The sequence below is a fragment of the Crocodylus siamensis genome, chromosome 3, assembly GCF_052110815.1.
Source record: "Crocodylus siamensis isolate JL-2025a chromosome 3, ASM5211081v1, whole genome shotgun sequence".
NCBI classification, from domain to species: domain Eukaryota; kingdom Metazoa; phylum Chordata; order Crocodylia; family Crocodylidae; genus Crocodylus; species Crocodylus siamensis.
In genome coordinates this window covers 6752405-6769338 of record NC_143397.1, presented here as the reverse complement: position 1 = coordinate 6769338, position 16934 = coordinate 6752405, and the positions used below count along the sequence as shown (strand labels likewise).

At 46.7% G+C, this 16934-nt stretch overlaps 1 protein-coding gene across 3 annotated transcripts; it reads left to right on the top strand.

Annotated features, from left to right (window-relative positions):
- The first annotated feature begins 310 nt into the window (after nt 1-310).
- On the top strand, nt 311-2248 carry LOC149867950 (uncharacterized). Of its 3 annotated transcripts, none has more exons than XR_016440937.1 (3): nt 311-444; nt 992-1271; nt 1530-2248. XR_016440937.1 is itself a non-coding variant. In XM_090037156.1 (3 exons), the coding sequence occupies exons 1-3, from the start codon at nt 689-691 to the stop codon at nt 1742-1744; spliced, it is 681 nt and encodes a 226-aa protein (XP_089893282.1). In that variant the 5' UTR covers nt 633-688; the 3' UTR covers nt 1745-2248. The 3 variants fall into 3 exon arrangements, 2 of the variants coding, with proteins under 2 accessions (XP_089893282.1, XP_089893281.1); XM_090037156.1 differs by lacking the exon at nt 311-444 and having other exon boundaries at nt 633-1271; nt 1530-1593; nt 1711-2248; XM_090037155.1 differs by lacking the exon at nt 311-444 and having other exon boundaries at nt 633-1271.
- Nucleotides 2249-16934: the final 14686 nt, after the last annotated feature.

Below are 16934 nucleotides of genomic sequence, written 5' to 3'. Positions count from 1 at the left end.
TGGAACCAACAGTGCACTTCTGTTTGGTCTGGGGTAACGCTTTGCAGAAAACACTCTGAGTTACATCTGGCAGCTGCACTTCTGTCTGCATCCCTTATTTCTTCCAGGAAAAAGCTTTCAGTTCTGGGATTCCCCCTACTAGTCCATTGTCTTACTTGAAATACCTGTGAAGTATGCTAGATAAAATGTGCTAATGCTTTCTCTCTGGGACAATGATTGTGTTCACAGCTGGAACTTAATAATGGCTCATTCACGTTAACTGCTAGTCATTCCAAAGACAACTTGGAGGTCAGGAGCAGCGGGGAGAAGAGGGACTCAGGCGCACGTGTGTCCTTCCCACACGTGTGCCTCCTTTCTGGACCCGGAGCGGAGGAGAGTGCAGCAGTAGAAGCGGCGGCGGCGAGCGGAGCAGCTGAGGGGCCAGCAGCAGCTGATCCCCCTAAGGTAAGTGGGGCTGAGGGACTGAGGGGCCGGCGCAGCTGAGCCGGATCCGGAGGGGAAGCCCCCCGGGTCCCTCTTAGCTGAGCCGGTAGGGAGCCGCGCTCCCGAGCCGCGCGAACAGAGCGCGCAAACAGGCGCGGTCTGTAAGAGCGCGCCGGCGTTTGCGGCGGCGTTCGCGCCGGCGGGGCGAACAGGCGGGGCCCAGAGGCTGACCCCTGCTCTGCTAGTAAGGGCAGCAACTCCTGCGATGGTGTCGACACGGAGTTCTGCCAGGGCCCCTGCCCGGGGGGCGCGGCCTTCCCGGGGCTTGTCCGAGGCCTCCACCCAGACAGAGCCCTCGGGGGGGCTGCCGTCCTCCAACCCCCTGGCCTGCGGGAACTGCCTGGCAAGGTCTGGGGGGGCAGGGACTGGGGACTCCTGCACCTGTCCTGTAGGTATCCGCCTTAGGACCCTGGAGGAGCGGGTGCAGGAGCTCCTGGAGGAGGTTAGCAGGCTGAGGGGAATCCGTGAGGCAGAGGAGGAAATTGATAGGTATTTTCTTTCTCTGCAGGGTGATACAACAGAGGAGAGGGCAGACCGGGATGAGCCCTCCACCGCTGAGTGGCAGACAGTCTCCCGCGCCAGAGCTATTAACCATGTTGCGGCACCAGTTCCTCCTGTCCATCTGGAGAACAGATATGAGGTCCTGGCAGCCCTGGAGGAGGAGGGAGCAGTGGAAGATTCCAGGGAGGAGACTTTGTGCACACAATGTCCTGTGCGGGCGGCGGGAGTCAAGAGGCCTAAGAGGAGGAAGCGTCGCGTCATCGTGATTGGTGACTCCATCCTGAGAGGTACGGAGGGCCCCATCTGTCGCCAGGATCCCTCAGCACGTGAGGTATACTGCCTGCCCGGAGCGAAGATTCAGGATGTGAAGGGGATGCTCCAGTCCATCATCCAGCCCTCCGATTATTACCCCATGGTCCTTGTCCATGTGGGTACTAACGATGCGGCCAGGAGAGCCCCTGATCACCTGATGGAGGACTACCATGCTCTGGGAGGCGTGCTGAGGGAGATGGGCGCACAGGCGGTCTTCTCTTCCATCCTGCCAGTGAGCGGACGCGGCAGACGTCACGAGATGTGCATTGCGGAGACCAACTGGAGGCTACAGGAATGGTGCTTCGAGGCGGGCTTTGGCTTCCTCAGCCATGACCGGCACATCGTGATGAGAGACATGCTGGGATGGGATGGGCTCCACCTTTCCCCTAAAGGTAAGCGTGTGTTCTCTTCCAGGTTGGTGAACCTCCTTCGGCGGGCTTTAAACTAGGCTCGTCGGGGGAGGGGGAAGATGAGGGCGGAGGAGACGATGAGATACCAGGCCCAGCAACAGCCAGCGAGCCCAGACCAATGGTCAAAACGGAGAAACAGGTAAGCGATAGGGGACGGGGCATTGCTGAGACTAGGGGGTCAGTGGGCACAACCGCTGAAGGCCTCAAATGCCTCTACACGAATGCTCGAAGTATGGGGAAGAAGCAGGAGGAACTCGCCCTCCTCCTAGCTGTCACCAGCCCTGACATAGTAGGGATCACAGAAACGTGGTGGGACTCATCGCATGACTGGGCGGTGAGTGTCAAGGGCTATAGGCTATACAGGAAGGACAGGATAGGAAGGAAAGGTGGAGGAGTAGCACTCTACATCAAGGAGGAATATACTTCCTCGTTAATTAGCATGGGGGTAGAGGGGGGGCACTCTGAGGTGCTCTGGGTTAGAGTAAAAGGCAGTCCAGGGGAGAGAGACTTAACGGTGGGAGTCTACTATAGACCTCCCAACCAGGGAGAAGAGCTCGACCTGGAATTCTTAGGTCAGCTTACAGAGGCAGTGAGGGCTAAGGATGTGGTCATCATGGGGGACCTAAACTTCCCAGACATCTGCTGGGAGGAGCAGTCAGCCAAGTCTGATTGCTCACGTCGGTTCTTAGCCAGACTGCAGGACCTCCATCTAACCCAGGAGGTGCACAGTCCCACCAGGGGAGACGCCTTGTTGGACCTAGTGCTGGCCACGGGTGATGACCTGGTGAGGGGGCTGCGGGTGATGGGCCACCTGGGAGACAGTGATCATCGCTTGCTGGAATTCACCATCCAGCGTAAGGTGGCAAAGGGCTGCAGCAAGGCAACAGCCCTAGACTTTAGGAGGGCTGACTTCAACAAGCTAAGGAGGATCGTTGGGGAAGCGCTGAGAACCCAGAGGGGAAGGGAATCAGATGTCGAAGGTGAGTGGTTGCTCCTTAAGGAGACGATCCTCCATGCCCAAAGGGAGGTAATCCCAACAAGGGTCAAAGGGAGCAGGAGGGCACATAAACCCCCATGGCTCACTAAGAGCATCCGGGAATGTCTCCTTGCTAAAAGGGAGGCATATACCCAATGGAGAGATGGGGTCATCGCCAAGAAGGACTATGTTATAGTCGCCCGAGGATGTAGGGGGGCAGTCAGGAGGGCCAAGGCAGAGTTGGAGATAGGACTAGCTTCCCGGATTAAGGACAATAAGAAGTCCTTCTTCAAATACATAGGGGGTAAAAAGAGGGTCCCGGGTAATGTGGGGCCCCTGCAGGACACGATGGGCAACTTAGTCATCACGCCAGATGACAAAGCTAACATATTTAACGATTTCTTTGCCTCTGTCTTCCTAAGTAGGGACCAGTTCAGCCACCTCCCTGCTGGGCCCCCCTCGGGCCCCGAGAGAGACACGCCTGGGCCAAGGGTTAGCGAGGAGTTAGTTAGGGTACTTCTGGAGAAGCTGGACGTGTTCAAGTCCGCTGGTCCGGACGATCTTCACCCTAGGGTTCTACAGGAACTGGCTGAGGTCATTGCGGGACCCCTGGCACGGCTCTATGAGCACTCGTGGTGCTCTGGCGAGGTGCCGGAGGACTGGAAGAGGGCCAATGTGGTCCCTATCTTCAAAAAGGGAAAAAAAGAGGACCCGGGAAATTACAGGCCAGTTAGTCTGACCTCAATCCCGGGTAAGCTCTTTGAAAAAATTATCCTGGCACACATCCAGGAGGGCCTTGCGGGGGAATGCATGCTCAGGGGCAACCAACATGGGTTTATCAGTGGCAGGTCTTGTCAGACCAACCTGGTGGCCTTTTACGATCAGGTCACCAAATCATTAGACGCAGGGGTTGCTGTGGATGTAGTCTTTTTGGACTTCCGGAAGGCTTTCGACACTGTCTCTCACCCTGTCCTCATCAAAAAGCTGAGAGACTGTGGTGTCGATGCCCACACGGTCAAATGGGTCGCCAACTGGTTGGAGGGCCGCACCCAGAGGGTGGTAGTGGATGGGTTCTTCTCGACCTGGAAGGATGTGGGCAGTGGGGTTCCGCAGGGCTCGGTCCTCGGGCCTGCACTGTTCAACATCTTCATCAGTGACTTGGATGAGGGGGTAGAAAGCACCCTGTTCAAGTTTGCTGATGACACTAAGATGTGGGGGGATGTGGGTGCACTAGAAGGGTGCAATAGGCTACAAGCTGACCTTGACAGGTTGCAACGGTGGGCGGATGAGAATAGGATGGGGTTTAACACTGATAAGTGCAAGGTGTTGCACATGGGGAGGAAGAACCGGCACCACACTTACAGGTTGGGGAACTCTCCTCTTGCCAGCACGGAGACGGAAAAGGATCTTGGAGTCGTCATTGACTCCACGATGAACATGGGCCGGCAGTGTGGGGAGGCAGTCAAGAAGGCCAATCGTACCCTATCATGCATCCACAGATGCATCTCGAGCAGGTCCAGGGAGGTGATCCTCCCCCTCTATGCGGCACTGGTCAGGCCGCAGCTGGAGTACTGCGTCCAGTTCTGGGCGCCACACTTCAAGAGGGACGTGGACAATATGGAAAGAGTTCAGAGGAGGGCCACTCGTATGATCAGGGGTCAGCAGGGCAGGCCTTATGAGGATAGGCTACGGGACCTGAACCTGTTTAGCCTCCACAAGAGAAGGCTAAGGGGGGACCTTGTGGCCTGCTACAAACTGGTCAGGGGGGATCAGCAGGTATTGGGGGAGTCCCTGTTCCCCCGTGCGCTGCCAGGAGTGACCAGGAATAACGGTCACAAACTGGCGGAGGGTAAGTTTAGATTAGATATTAGGAGGCGCTACTTCACAGTCAGGGTGGCTAGGGCCTGGAACCAGCTTCCAGGGGAAGTGGTGCAGGCTCCTAGCCTGGGGATTTTTAAAAAGAAGTTAGATGAGCACCTTGCCGGGGTCATCTGACCCCGGTGCTCTTTCCTGCTAAGGCAGGGGGTCGGACTAGATGATCTACCTAGGTCCCTTCCGACTCTAGCTACTATGAAACTATGAAACTATAACCCCATCAGACTGTGCACTTGCCCAAGCCAGCAAGGCATCTTGGAAGGGCTATGTGTATAAAGGTCTGTGCCACTCTTCCTGTCTCAGGTCTTGACTCAATCAGGAATACCTCAAAGGAGATGTCTGTTTATAGCCTAGGAGACTTAGAAGCTTCCTCACCAGAAACATTTTTAAGGTACTGATTTCTTTTTAATCGTCCATGGTTAAGGCTATAGAGTAGAATAGGACACTTAAACCCAGATCTCATTATACCATAGTGTGCAGCTAGTCTGACCTGAAGGTGAACTCCATTTCACTGTGCAGAATGATATGACTTTATCACTCTTTTCAATGGGGAGCGCTTAAAATCCCCCAAATGGATCTGTGCATCTCTCTCTTCAGTTCGATGGAGACTTTTATCCAACTGTACCCTGGGAACAAAAAATCCTGGCCTCACTGGATGCTAATCACCATCCTTTGTGGGCCTGTCTACAACAGACACTAAATGTGTAGTAGACTAATTCTACTGCTCATTAGCACATCGCAGCAACAGTCATGCTAATGTGCAAATGTGCAGTACAGTTAGTCTACTGTACATTAGTGTCACTAAAATACTACAGGCTGGCACTACTGCACAATACCTCTAGTTACTGAGCATTGAGTTAATACCTGTTATTACAAGTACTAAACTTAATGCGCAGTAATGCCAGTGCATTAATGCATGTGTAGACATGCCCACAGAGCATGGCTTTGTGATTCATTAAAATCTAACTGGTGTTTCTTCTAACTTCTCAGTACTCCGCAACTACAAAGCATCCTTTCCTATGCTGACAGATCTAGTTCTACCTTTTCTTGCTTTGAAGCTACTTCTGCTAAGTTTTCTTTGCTTCTAGCCCTCTTTCATTCCTTTGAGTTACCTGCTTTCTTTTATATGTGGAGTTACACATAAGACATTGTTTTATCTCATATTTAGCTAAAGATGGACTAGCTTCAGGCTTTGTGCCTGAAAGCATGCTTAACATCTTTCCAACTATACAGTTGATTCAATAAATGATATCACTAAAACACCTTACTTCTTGCATCCTACACTAAGATTTTTTCTATGTACTTCTTCCTGGCCAAAGAAAGCATCTGAACACAACTTCTGACCTGAAAAGACAAACCTGCCTGCAGATACTAACTGAAAGCTCCTCTTTCATACACAGTCTAGTGGTTCGGGCATCTGCCTGGGAAATGTAGGCTCAGAGAGAAAATCTCATGATTCTTGAACACTTGAAGCTGCCAGCATTGTAACTAAACTTAGCTTCCTTGAACCACAAAGTAGAGTCTTAGACAATAAACAGCCTTTGTTTCAAGTGCAAATACACTGTTGCCCCAAATGCAGCAGGCAGAATAATAAACCAGAGAGAACTTGGAATTCATTGGTATTGTGAATTTTGTGTTTTAAAGCATATTTATTATAAGTGAGTCAAACACGACTAAATTCCCAAACTGATATAATTTACAATACAATACTTGGGGCCTCAACAACTCCGTGAATATTTGGATTGTGTGTGTGCTTTTTATAATTTTAATTTTTTAAAATAAGAGGCACACATACGGGTCAGCGTGTGATGTAGAAGCTCTAGGTATGATTCATAGATTCATAGGTTGTCAGGGGCGGGAAGGGACCTGGCAGATCATCGGGTCCAGCCTCCCTGTTCTAGGCAGGAAGACAACTGGGGTTAGGTGATGTATTAAGAACAAAGGATGTAGCAGCTACAATATGATATTTTTCTAATATTATATTGGGGCAATTATTACTATGATATTACAGTGTCATCTTTGAATTTGAAGGACAAACTACAACATTGCCCTAATAATGCCTGGCAACTCATAGAAGTGAAGTAAAACACAATAGGGACTAACAGGTCTGTGAGAGCTCTTGGTTGCCATACTGATTAATAAAGAACTTATTGGATTTTAGATTTTTTACCAGCTGCTCAATCTACTTCGGTTCCTTTTTCCTTTCCAGAGCCCTGTTCTTCCCAGGTTTCATTCTCTCAAGCCCTCCACAGTACATTGTATTTACACAGCATGGAAAAGAAAATGAGCTATTTTCCTCTTCTTTCTAGAGAGACAGCTGCTTGTTGAGACATGCCTATGAATTGCTGCTTCTTAAACGGCTGAAGGCTGTGCTATGATGCAGCACAGGTTAACTTGCTTAGGTTTCTGATTGGAAGAAGCGTAGCAGTCAGGAAAATCTCGGGAAGTGTAGTGCTAAAGAGTGCATTTAAGTTGAGCATGCTGGATTTCCTGGCAAAAGGAACAGCATCCTGGTCCTTCTATACTCACATGGCGAACAGATTACATGGAGGGGTTTATGGTGGAGGCTACACAAAAAGGCTGCTGTGGAACAACACTGGGGATGGATTAGATGCCCTGTAATCAATTCCAAGCCTTTAACCTCATGCCAGACCTTCTACACTACAGGCTGAATGTGCTGGACAGCCCGGAGCTCAGGGGAGTGACAGTGAAATTTGTATCAGCAGTTTCAATTCCAACCAAGTGAACAGAGACTCGTAGCCTTTCCCTCTCTACCAGCTGGTCACTGGAACTTAGTCAGGTTTATATAAATGCAGATTCTGAAATTAATTCCATTTTGAAGGGAATGAAAAAAAAAAAAAGAAAGAAAAATCCCACTGGTTTCACTAGTATCTTTGCCAAAGTAAAAGATCGCATCCCTACTGTCCAACTCACAGCTTCCAGTCCAAATGGACCTAAGGCCAGATCCAAATAGTTCTAGTAGAGCTCTACATAAAGCAGAATGTAGACACCCGTCGCAAAAAGACAACTTGAACCCTGCTTGAGTAGATTTATTAGGTTTATCCAAGGCCTGGAAAGTCCTGAAAGCATTTCAGTTTAGGTTTGTGCACATATTCAGAAGTGAGACAGATTAAGCACAGTAGTGCCTAGCTGCTGTGTTCCAGGACAGAGCTGGGACCTACCTAAGGGAGATACAAAAGTCCCAGATCCAATAGACATTTGCAGAGCATTGTAGGCCCCGTAGTGCTTATCAGTATAAAGACTGGCAATTCAGAGCATGCCCGTCGACAGAAACTAAGGTGCCTACACAGGTAGGCAGCAGCAGAGCAGAAATCTCTGTGGCACCTACATGTTATATATAGGCACTAAATGTGATGGGCAGGAGCCTCAGCCACTTTATGGATCCAAGTTCAACATGGGGAAACTGAGCCTGCTCATACTGCTCATGAGCTTGCCTGCTCCTGTGAGATTTCAGGTGGGTAAAGCTGTATGAGCCAAAATGTCGAAACTTTATTTATTGTTTATTGTTTCTTTCTATTAGTGCAATGCCTAGATACTTAAATCTTCAAGATTGCTCAAGGATACTAGGCAATCAGGACTTGTCATACAAATGATATCTTTTATTAGACCAACAAAGATTTTTGCAAAAAAAATATTTTAAATTGCAAGCTTTCGAGCACAAACACCCTTCATCAGGCATTGGAGACAAGATTGTAAAAGTTCTCCTGGGTAGAAATGAAAGTTCAAGGATACTAGGCATCTTGCATGTACATAATGAAAAGAGGGCCCATGTCCCAGAAATCTGGCACCAATCAATGAAGGAATTCAATATTATGTTGCACATCACTTTCTTTTGCTTTGCTTTCCCATTTGTAAGCTGGGGATAATGACGGCTACTTAGTTTGCATGGATTACTCAGAGGCCTAATTAGTTTCAAAGTTAGAGAGTACAAGAGAAGAGGCAATTGTTATTATTATTACTGCTATTACTATTACTTCTGTGCTTTAGGTTCACAAACCATGATGGCTCAGGTACAGAACACAGCAGGCACTGAATGTCTATGCTATGCATGCTTGCTCGCAGGGAAAAAAAACAACAAAAAACCCTCCAATTTTGGATCGTCCTTGCCATCCACAGGCGGGACCACATGTTTTCAGATGAGTGGGATCATTTGCTACATTCCCCAACAAGCTTAAGGTCTTCAGAGGCCATTTTGGCACAACTCCATTTACAGCCAGCATTCCTGATACTACGCTCACCTTCTTGAGGCACCAGCAAATTTTGACTTTTGCAGCCAATATGTGAGACTTGTTTCCAATGGGACTGCATTTTGTTGGCTGCTTCACCATAGCCAGAGTCCCCCAACAGCCATCTTAGCAGGCAGATCCAGAATCTCTGTTAATAATATATTGAGTTTCATTCACAAGGGGTTTCATTTTGTTGCACTGTGCATTGGCTGGGATTGTACAATGTACTCCACCACATGTTGGAGATTACACTTACAACAGTAGATTTGTAATGGCCGCTCCTGTCCACGCTAGAAGGCCTCCAGTTCTACTCAGAAAGGAGGGACTTCCAGAAAAAAAACAAAAAACAAAGAAAGAATGGGCTCCTTTATTAAGAACCCAGTCCTGCTCTCATTTAAATGAATGACAAATCTCCCTCTGACTCTAGTGCTGTCAAACTAAGACTTCAGGTCCTGTTCCTGAATTTGGATTGACACCAATGAACCATTTCACTCATATGGCTTCCCATCAGGGCTTTAGTTTCTCTTAATGGCTATCCAGTGTAATGTGTTCAGTTTATAAATTGAAATCCATCACACTTGCTCCCCCACCACCATCACTACGGGTCTGGACGCTTAATCTAAGAGCCGATAACTGAAGATGGGTTTTTCTACTGCATTAGTCATGGGAACATAGTTAATAATGCTGAGGATGATACATGGCCCCAAACACATTGATCTCCCAGTGCTTTATCAACTCTCTAGATTTCACATGCAGAATAAGTAACAGTGGTATATTTTACTCAGTCTAGCCAAAGGGTCTGACTTTTCATATGTGCTGAATGGGTGTTGATTGGATATCTTACCATATTATATACAGTCCATTTTCCAACACAAATAACATAATATTTGGTACAAAGGTCTTAGGCAAGACACAAAACAAGTCTATAAATAGGAGACATTTCCTGTTTAGCAAGAGTTTGCTTCTCCGTGAACTGGAAAACATATGGCCCAAACCTGACCTCATTTTCAGTGGTATAAATCAGAAGCTCCAGTGAAGCCAATGGAATGACACCGGTGTAAAAGTAGTACAAACAAGAGCAGAATAAAGCCCAAAGTGTAGTTGAGGTTAGCAAAAATACAGAGTGCTAGATGTTTATATTGAGGAATTTGTAACAAACTGCAAGAAACTGGCTCTTTGCAAATCTCTAAGGTCCACCTGACCCAAAAAGCCTGGTATATCTAGGGCACACCAGTTTCTGTGACCAATAGATGTTGCTATCATCACTTCTGGGCTTATATAACCTCCCAGCCTAAACGACCAGGTACCATTTGTAACTGGATTGCCTGAGGCAGCACTGTTCAAAATAGGACTTGAACTCATAGCTGTAGAGCCCTAACAATGCACCTGAAGTATTCTCCCGCAAAACCACACAACTCTTCTGCTATAAAGTTTCTCACGTTCTTAATCAGCATAATACAGCCAACTAATGTAATGCTCTAATTCAGTATTGACAATTTCTCAAGACAGCTGCTTAAACAACAAACAACCCCTGAAAGTATATATGAGATATATCATTTTGTATTGGTATATAGTATATGGGTTTGTATAAGTACAGAAGTAGGCATTTTAACTTCTTAAATAGTATTTCCATACAATTAAATTAATTTAAGCATTATTTTATCAACATCTCATTGACATTTATTGATTGGAAAACATTATGACCAATTCTACATGCAGTCAAAAATCCCAGAAAAGTGAAAATAAAGTAATGTTTCAAAAGCTGAAAGGCCTTACCTAATACTCATAAAAACTCATAAAATTGCATCTGCCTTTATCTTGGGCTTGAGAGTGTGTTGCTTATAGCAGCTTGGAGAATGTGACATTTGACCCAAGACCAGACTGACTGAATCAAAAGGAAGCATTTCCTGCTGGAACCCATGAGTTCCTTTAGATCACACTTGTATACACAATCCTCCCTTGAGAGGGGGGCTAGATTAGATGACCTTCTCTTCCAGTCGTACTGACTTATGATCCTATAAGACTATGCTGAGCCCCCACTGGCCTTAATTAAATCAGTTCCCCATTTTGTGAAACCCAACGCTGGGTTCCTCTTCCTAGCCTACAATCCGGGGGTGAGATCTTAGGTAGCTAAAATAGGATTTACACAAAACCTTACATTAATTTGTTACCTGCATTTTTGGTCCCGAAAGTTCTGTAAACAGCTTAACTGAGACTTCACAACATACATAGAAGCATCACAGTCTGAGCACTAAGACATCCAGATTCTCGGTATACGTCAACATGATCAACAATGAGGTGGAATAATGCCCCCACTCTATTTAAGTCACTGGAGAGACATACTTGAATGGGATGCCTGGGCTTTGGCTCGATATTTTGTATTTCAGAATTTTTGGATTATAATATCCAACATGTCTGTATGTGTATGTATGTGTGTCGGTGTCTGTGTATATGTATGTATATATATATGTATGTGTGTGTATATCTCTCTATCTATTTATCCCTCTATATAAATATAGACATCCCTCTATATAGAGGTCCCTTTATATAGATAGATAGATAGATAGGTGTGTATACACACATATAGACATACACAACATATGTGTGTATATGTATGTATGTGTGTGTATACACATACACAAGCGTATGCATATTTATACATATACACATATATTTAGCTATCTAGGTATATGTAAACACCTTTTTTTACAAAGTATATGCGATACAATATAATATATAATACAATACAGTATACATCATAAATTATAGTTTACAAAACATATATACATATTGTATACAAATTATTTTATTATATATATTTGTGATGATATACATTATATATCACCATGAATCGACTAGGCAACAGTTACCAGGCTCTCCTCTTCTTGCTTGCATTTCTTTCCCTCTATTCTTCTGCACCTATGAATTTTGTATTCCTTCCTACTCACTGGCGTAGCCTTAGCAAATGGTATGGAGTGTCACCTTCCTCCTCGAAATGATTCCTGTGGTTAGGATGCTCTCTATTAAAAAAAGTGTAACTTTGAGTCTCTCTTTCTGGGTGAGTTCTCTAAAGGCTGTTGTATAGAAGGTTCATTACAATCTTTCCTTTCCCTCCAGATATATTTAAAATGCATAAGCTCTTTTTTTAGGTGCCTGCTATCAGAAGAAAACTTCAAGTCCTGGATCTCAAATCGACAGAGGTTCAAAATCCTGGAGAAAGGTGGGAGTTGTCTCAGTATGTATGGTTTTGTGGAGGAGCCTTTGGAGATTTCTTACTCCTCCCATTGATTGTATAGGAAGCCTTGGAACTTAGCTCTATTTTTTTGTATGGTCTTTCCAGAGCCAGACACTTCATTTCTACGTCTTATAAAGCCAAAGCTGAAGACATCCAGGGTGTTTTTCTAGATCTCAGCCTCAGCCCTAAATCCTACAAAAACGTATGGGTGTGCCAAAGTCCTCATTGGTGATCAATTATATAAACTCCTTGGTTATCTGCATTTGGCTCTGGAGCTGTGCTTTGACCACTCCTGGAGTAGCGAAAAGTGGTTCATTTTTTAATCATGACCTAGAAAGAAATACACACTGCATCTCTCTGACTGCAGCAACCCATTGCAGACCTTTTAACATTTTTGAGCTATCAGATGCAGAAATGAATCTTCTTTAATGTAAATAAAGTATTTTGTGATGATAAGTATCATGGCCTTGTCAGTAAGGACTTAAAGATGATAATGTTATGCATTAAAATCTTGGGATTCCACTATGTCTTTTGGCTACATTTGTTAGCCTTTTATTTGAGATGAGGGAGAAAAAAAAAATTAAAATACTGACTGAGGGGCAAATGCAACATACTCTAGAGGACACTAGAGTCATTTTCAACCACTGTGGATATTGATAATGATGTGATTTTCATGTTTTCAAGTTCCTGTGGGAAGTACTTGTCTGTGGCTATCCTTGCCATAAAATTAATTGTCATAAAGGCAAGCAGCAGCAATTAGTTATACCTTAGATAGCTAAATAAATCCTTAGTAAAAGCCTGTACGTTTGGCACTGAAGGGGAACAGAAGGTTCCAAATCCATCCTGATTTAGGCTGGGTTTCCTGGTTTCATACAAGCCTCTTGTACAGAAATGGGCATGGTTGTGTGGTTGAATTAGCCAGTCTTGTTCAGATGAAAGGCACAAGGTATAGGGAAAATGAAGACAACTGTGTAAAGTTATTAATTTTTTTTCATTCATTCGCAGAACCAAAAACTGAAATTGGAAATTATAGTAGTTTGATTCTCCCCTCCCTCCCCATTTTTTTTGACAAAATGGGGGGGGGGGGGTGGAGGGGCTCCCAGTTTCTCCTGTTGAAAGTTCATCTAGTTCTTATAAATTTATACTTCATATAAATTTAGTGGTGTATAATCAAGAGCTCAGATGTCTGATTTACTAGCCAGGTGCTATAGTCACCAGGCTAGACAGTCACTTACTAACTCATAGGCCTGTGCAGGTAGGCAGCTATTCAATCAGGCTTTGGATCCAGCCACTTGGATGGTAGGGATCTGATCTGGAGCTCCGGACCACGTTCCCGCTTTGATCTGGCCAAAATGGCTCCAGAGCCGCCTCAAAGATCCAGCCATAGGGTATAATGGGGAATCAATGAAATATCTATAACAGTGTTGTTTTTTGTCTGATTTGGATGAGTCTTGCAGAGGTGGTAGCCTCTACAGGGAGCATGAAGTCTACCAAGTTTCAAGAAGATCAGTTCAGGGGCTTGGGGGAAACTGCACCACAAATTCTTGAAAGCAAAACTCATGTCATGTGTATGTGTTACACCACGGGGGGTGGGGGGTGAAAACTGCAGGGATGGTGGCCCCTGGTGAGGCCACAGAGCCTACCAAGGTTCAAAAAGATCAGTGCAGGGGTTTGGGGGGAACTGCACTTCAAGCTGCTAACAGGCAAAACTCATGACATAGATGACCCTGCGTGTTTTAAGGCAAAGTGGGATGAAAACTGCAGAGGTGGTGGCCCCCATTCAGGCCACAAAGCCTGCCAAGTTTTAAGGAGATAGGTGCAGAGGTTTGGGGGGAACTGCATCTCAAGTTGCGGACAAGCAAACTTCGTGCCATGGGTACTTGTGCAACTGAGTGTCTCTATCTTGGGGCAGTTGATTATCTGTATTAATTATTTCCTCTCCTTAACCTGTGGTTTAAGGAGCAGCAGGGACCGCCATCCCTGCAGGTTTCACCCCACTGCACCTTAACACACAGTGTCACCCATGTCACGAGTTTTGCTTGTCCGCAGCTTGAGGTGCAGTTCCCCCCAAACCCCTGTAGCTATCTCCTTAAAACTTGGCAGGGTTCACAACCTTACCAGGGGCCACTTCCCCTTCAGTTTTCACTCCACTGTGGTGTAACACACACACGAGATTAATTTTGCTTTCAAGAATTTGGGGTGCAGTTCCTCCACACCCCTGCACTGATCTTCTTGAACCTTGTCAGGGTTCATAGCCTTACCAGGGGCTACCATCCCTGCAATTTTCACCCCCCCCCCATAGTGTAATACATACATGTAACATGAGTTTTGCTTTCATGAATTTGGGGTGCAGTTCCCCCCAAATCCTTGTACCGATCTTCTCGAAGTTTGGCAGGCTCCATGATCTCAGCAGTCTACCAATCCTGAATGTTTAATCCAAATCATACAAAATACAACAAAGTTATAGGTATTTCATTGATTCCTCATTATACCTTATGGACAGAAGTCCGAGGCGGCTCCGAAGCTTTTCTGAAGTGGTTCGTGTCAGAGCAAAATTTTGAGTATATGCTGCCAACACAGAAGAGCTGGACTGACACGCGCGGTTTGACTCTGCGAGTGGAAAGTTCCAGGGCTCACCCAGCCCTTGCCCCCTGGGTGACCTGCGGACCTGTCAATCATTGTTGACCTACTTTCCCCACAGACCATGCTCAGATTGTGTCAGCTTCTGACTGAGAGCATGCTCAGTCAGAACCTGCCATGAGGTAATCTGACTAGAAATTTCTCTGCGGAGAGGGTTCTGATTGGCTACCAAATTCATATAAAAGTTCAGTGAACCGCTCCCTCGGGGAGAGATCGCGGTAGCTGAGGACAGGGGCTGGTGCTGCAGGGACTGTCTCTCAGTCAGGCTTTAGGGCCTATAGATCTCCTCCTTTGGCTCCGCTTGGCATTTTGTATTGCTCACGGTTTTGACTACGCTCGCCTGGTTTCTGATTCACCTTGGTACTGACTAACGGCTACGATTTTGGATCATCCTTTTGGACTCTGTTGTAACCGGGTTCCGGATCATCGACCTTGGCTTCCTTCACTGATTACGGCTCAGCTCACTCCACTGACCTGATATCTCCGCTGCATCACCTCCTGGCTTCCGACCTCGGCTTTCTCCTTCGACCACTCGATTGTCCAGCACCTTGGAGTGGCGTCACGTGGTTCATCGTTTACGTGTTACAGTTTTCATTTTATTGTGTGTATTCCCCATTAATGAGCTGTTGACCAGCCCTGGGACTAGGTCTTCGGACTGAACCTCGTGGGCCAACAGACCCCTTTGTTGTTTGTACGTTCCTAACTGTAACTGAAGACATCGCTGCCTACGCCTGAAGCGTAAGTCAAATAAATCCACCTTAATTTAAATCTGCTCCAGGTCTGTATCTCCTGACTCCATGCCAATAATCCCACCTGTCTGTATCTGATTGCCACCCCGGCCCACCATGACCTTGGGGCCCGATCCACTCGGCTCGGTTTTACCCCGACAGTTCAGAAGCTCCAAACCGCTTCAGAAAGCCTAAAGAAGCCAGTGCTTTGACCTGGACGTGCCGCTTCAGATGCCAAAGCATCTGAAGCTTCTCCAGATCTGAAGCATGGTCCAAAGCCTTACACAGTTCTACTAACTCATTGACTCTTTCAGTATGGTACAAAGTGGACCATCTCAAGGATGACTATACATCTCAGATTGCCCAGGACAGTCCCAGATTTTAGAGGCTGGCTGAAGTTGTGAAAATTAAAATAATCATCCCAGGAACAGGGGGAGGGGATGGTAAGGAAGGCAGAGTGGCAGGAGCTATGAAATAGGAAGCCCTAGCAGACAGCAAAATTGCCCTAATTGGTTATCTTGATTAATGGAATGACAGTTAAAGAAATTGTTTACAAATGGCAAGAAAACAATGTATCATTATGGCAGTGCACCTTTGGTGCCTGCCACTTTAAGGGCAGAAAACAGGAAGCAGCCAGGTGCCTGATGAGGGCAGCTATTTTGGACCCAGGGATATGAGTTGGGCTGCAGTTTGCTGCAGGAAGGAAGGAGGTGACATCTGGCTGAGAGGCTGCTCTGGCCATAGTCAGGAGATAAAGGCAGCAGCTATGGGGTGGAGGTGACCCCTTGTCCTGGGTGAGATGTAAAATGCACTCTGCTGGGGAAGGGTGGTCTAGTGGGGTTCCTAGTGGCATGGGAACCCCCAAGAAATGCCTGGTGAAATGTGGGTCGGGGTCCTTATAACCCCATCCCCACATCCCTGGTCACATTATAATGAGCAATAGGAGTCCTGAGGCAGAGCTCAGGCCGGGGAGGGACCTGGAGCCATGCCTAGGTGGCAAGATAAAGCCTGGTGGTGTGAGTGAGACCCTGAGAGAGGGGTAATGATTAGAGCAGTCCCATAAGTGGGGGTGAGTGAGGAAGCACAGTGGGGGCATAGTGTCCTGGTTCGGTGCTAGGAGTGAAATAGGCCTACAGCCGTAGAATTACTCAGTCAATGCTCAGGTGAGGGTAGAGGGAGACACCCAACAGACTGCGCTGGGGCTGAATGAGGTGAGGAAAGCTAAGCCCGAAGCCAGGTGAGGCCGGGTGGAATGAGTGTGGCCCTGGGAGAGGGCAGTGCAAAAGAAGCTGGGTGAGAGCCAGTGGAGTAAATGGGACCCCAGTGAGAGAGCAGTGGCGTGTGAGTGGCCCTCTGGGACTGTAGAGAAACTGTGTGCCCAACTTGCTTTGGCCATAGGCTGGAGAAGTAACGCAAGAGTAACATCTATGAGACATGGGACCCACAGAGGGAAGGTCAGAGTGGGTATTAGTTCCTTGTCAGCAGGGTGAGTAATAGCCTTCTGCCTTAGTAACAACTCTCATATTT

What these genes read in the sequence shown, in the direction of transcription:
- LOC149867950 (XM_090037155.1), top strand. Translation starts at nt 689, where the DNA reads ATGGTGTCGACACGGAGTTCTGCCAGGGCCCCTGCCCGGGGGGCGCGG. An exon ending in TGGTGACTCCATCCTGAGAG is followed by an intron (nt 1,272 to 1,529) that starts GTACGGAGGGCC and finishes CCATCCTGCCAG; the next exon opens with TGAGCGGACGCGGCAGACGT.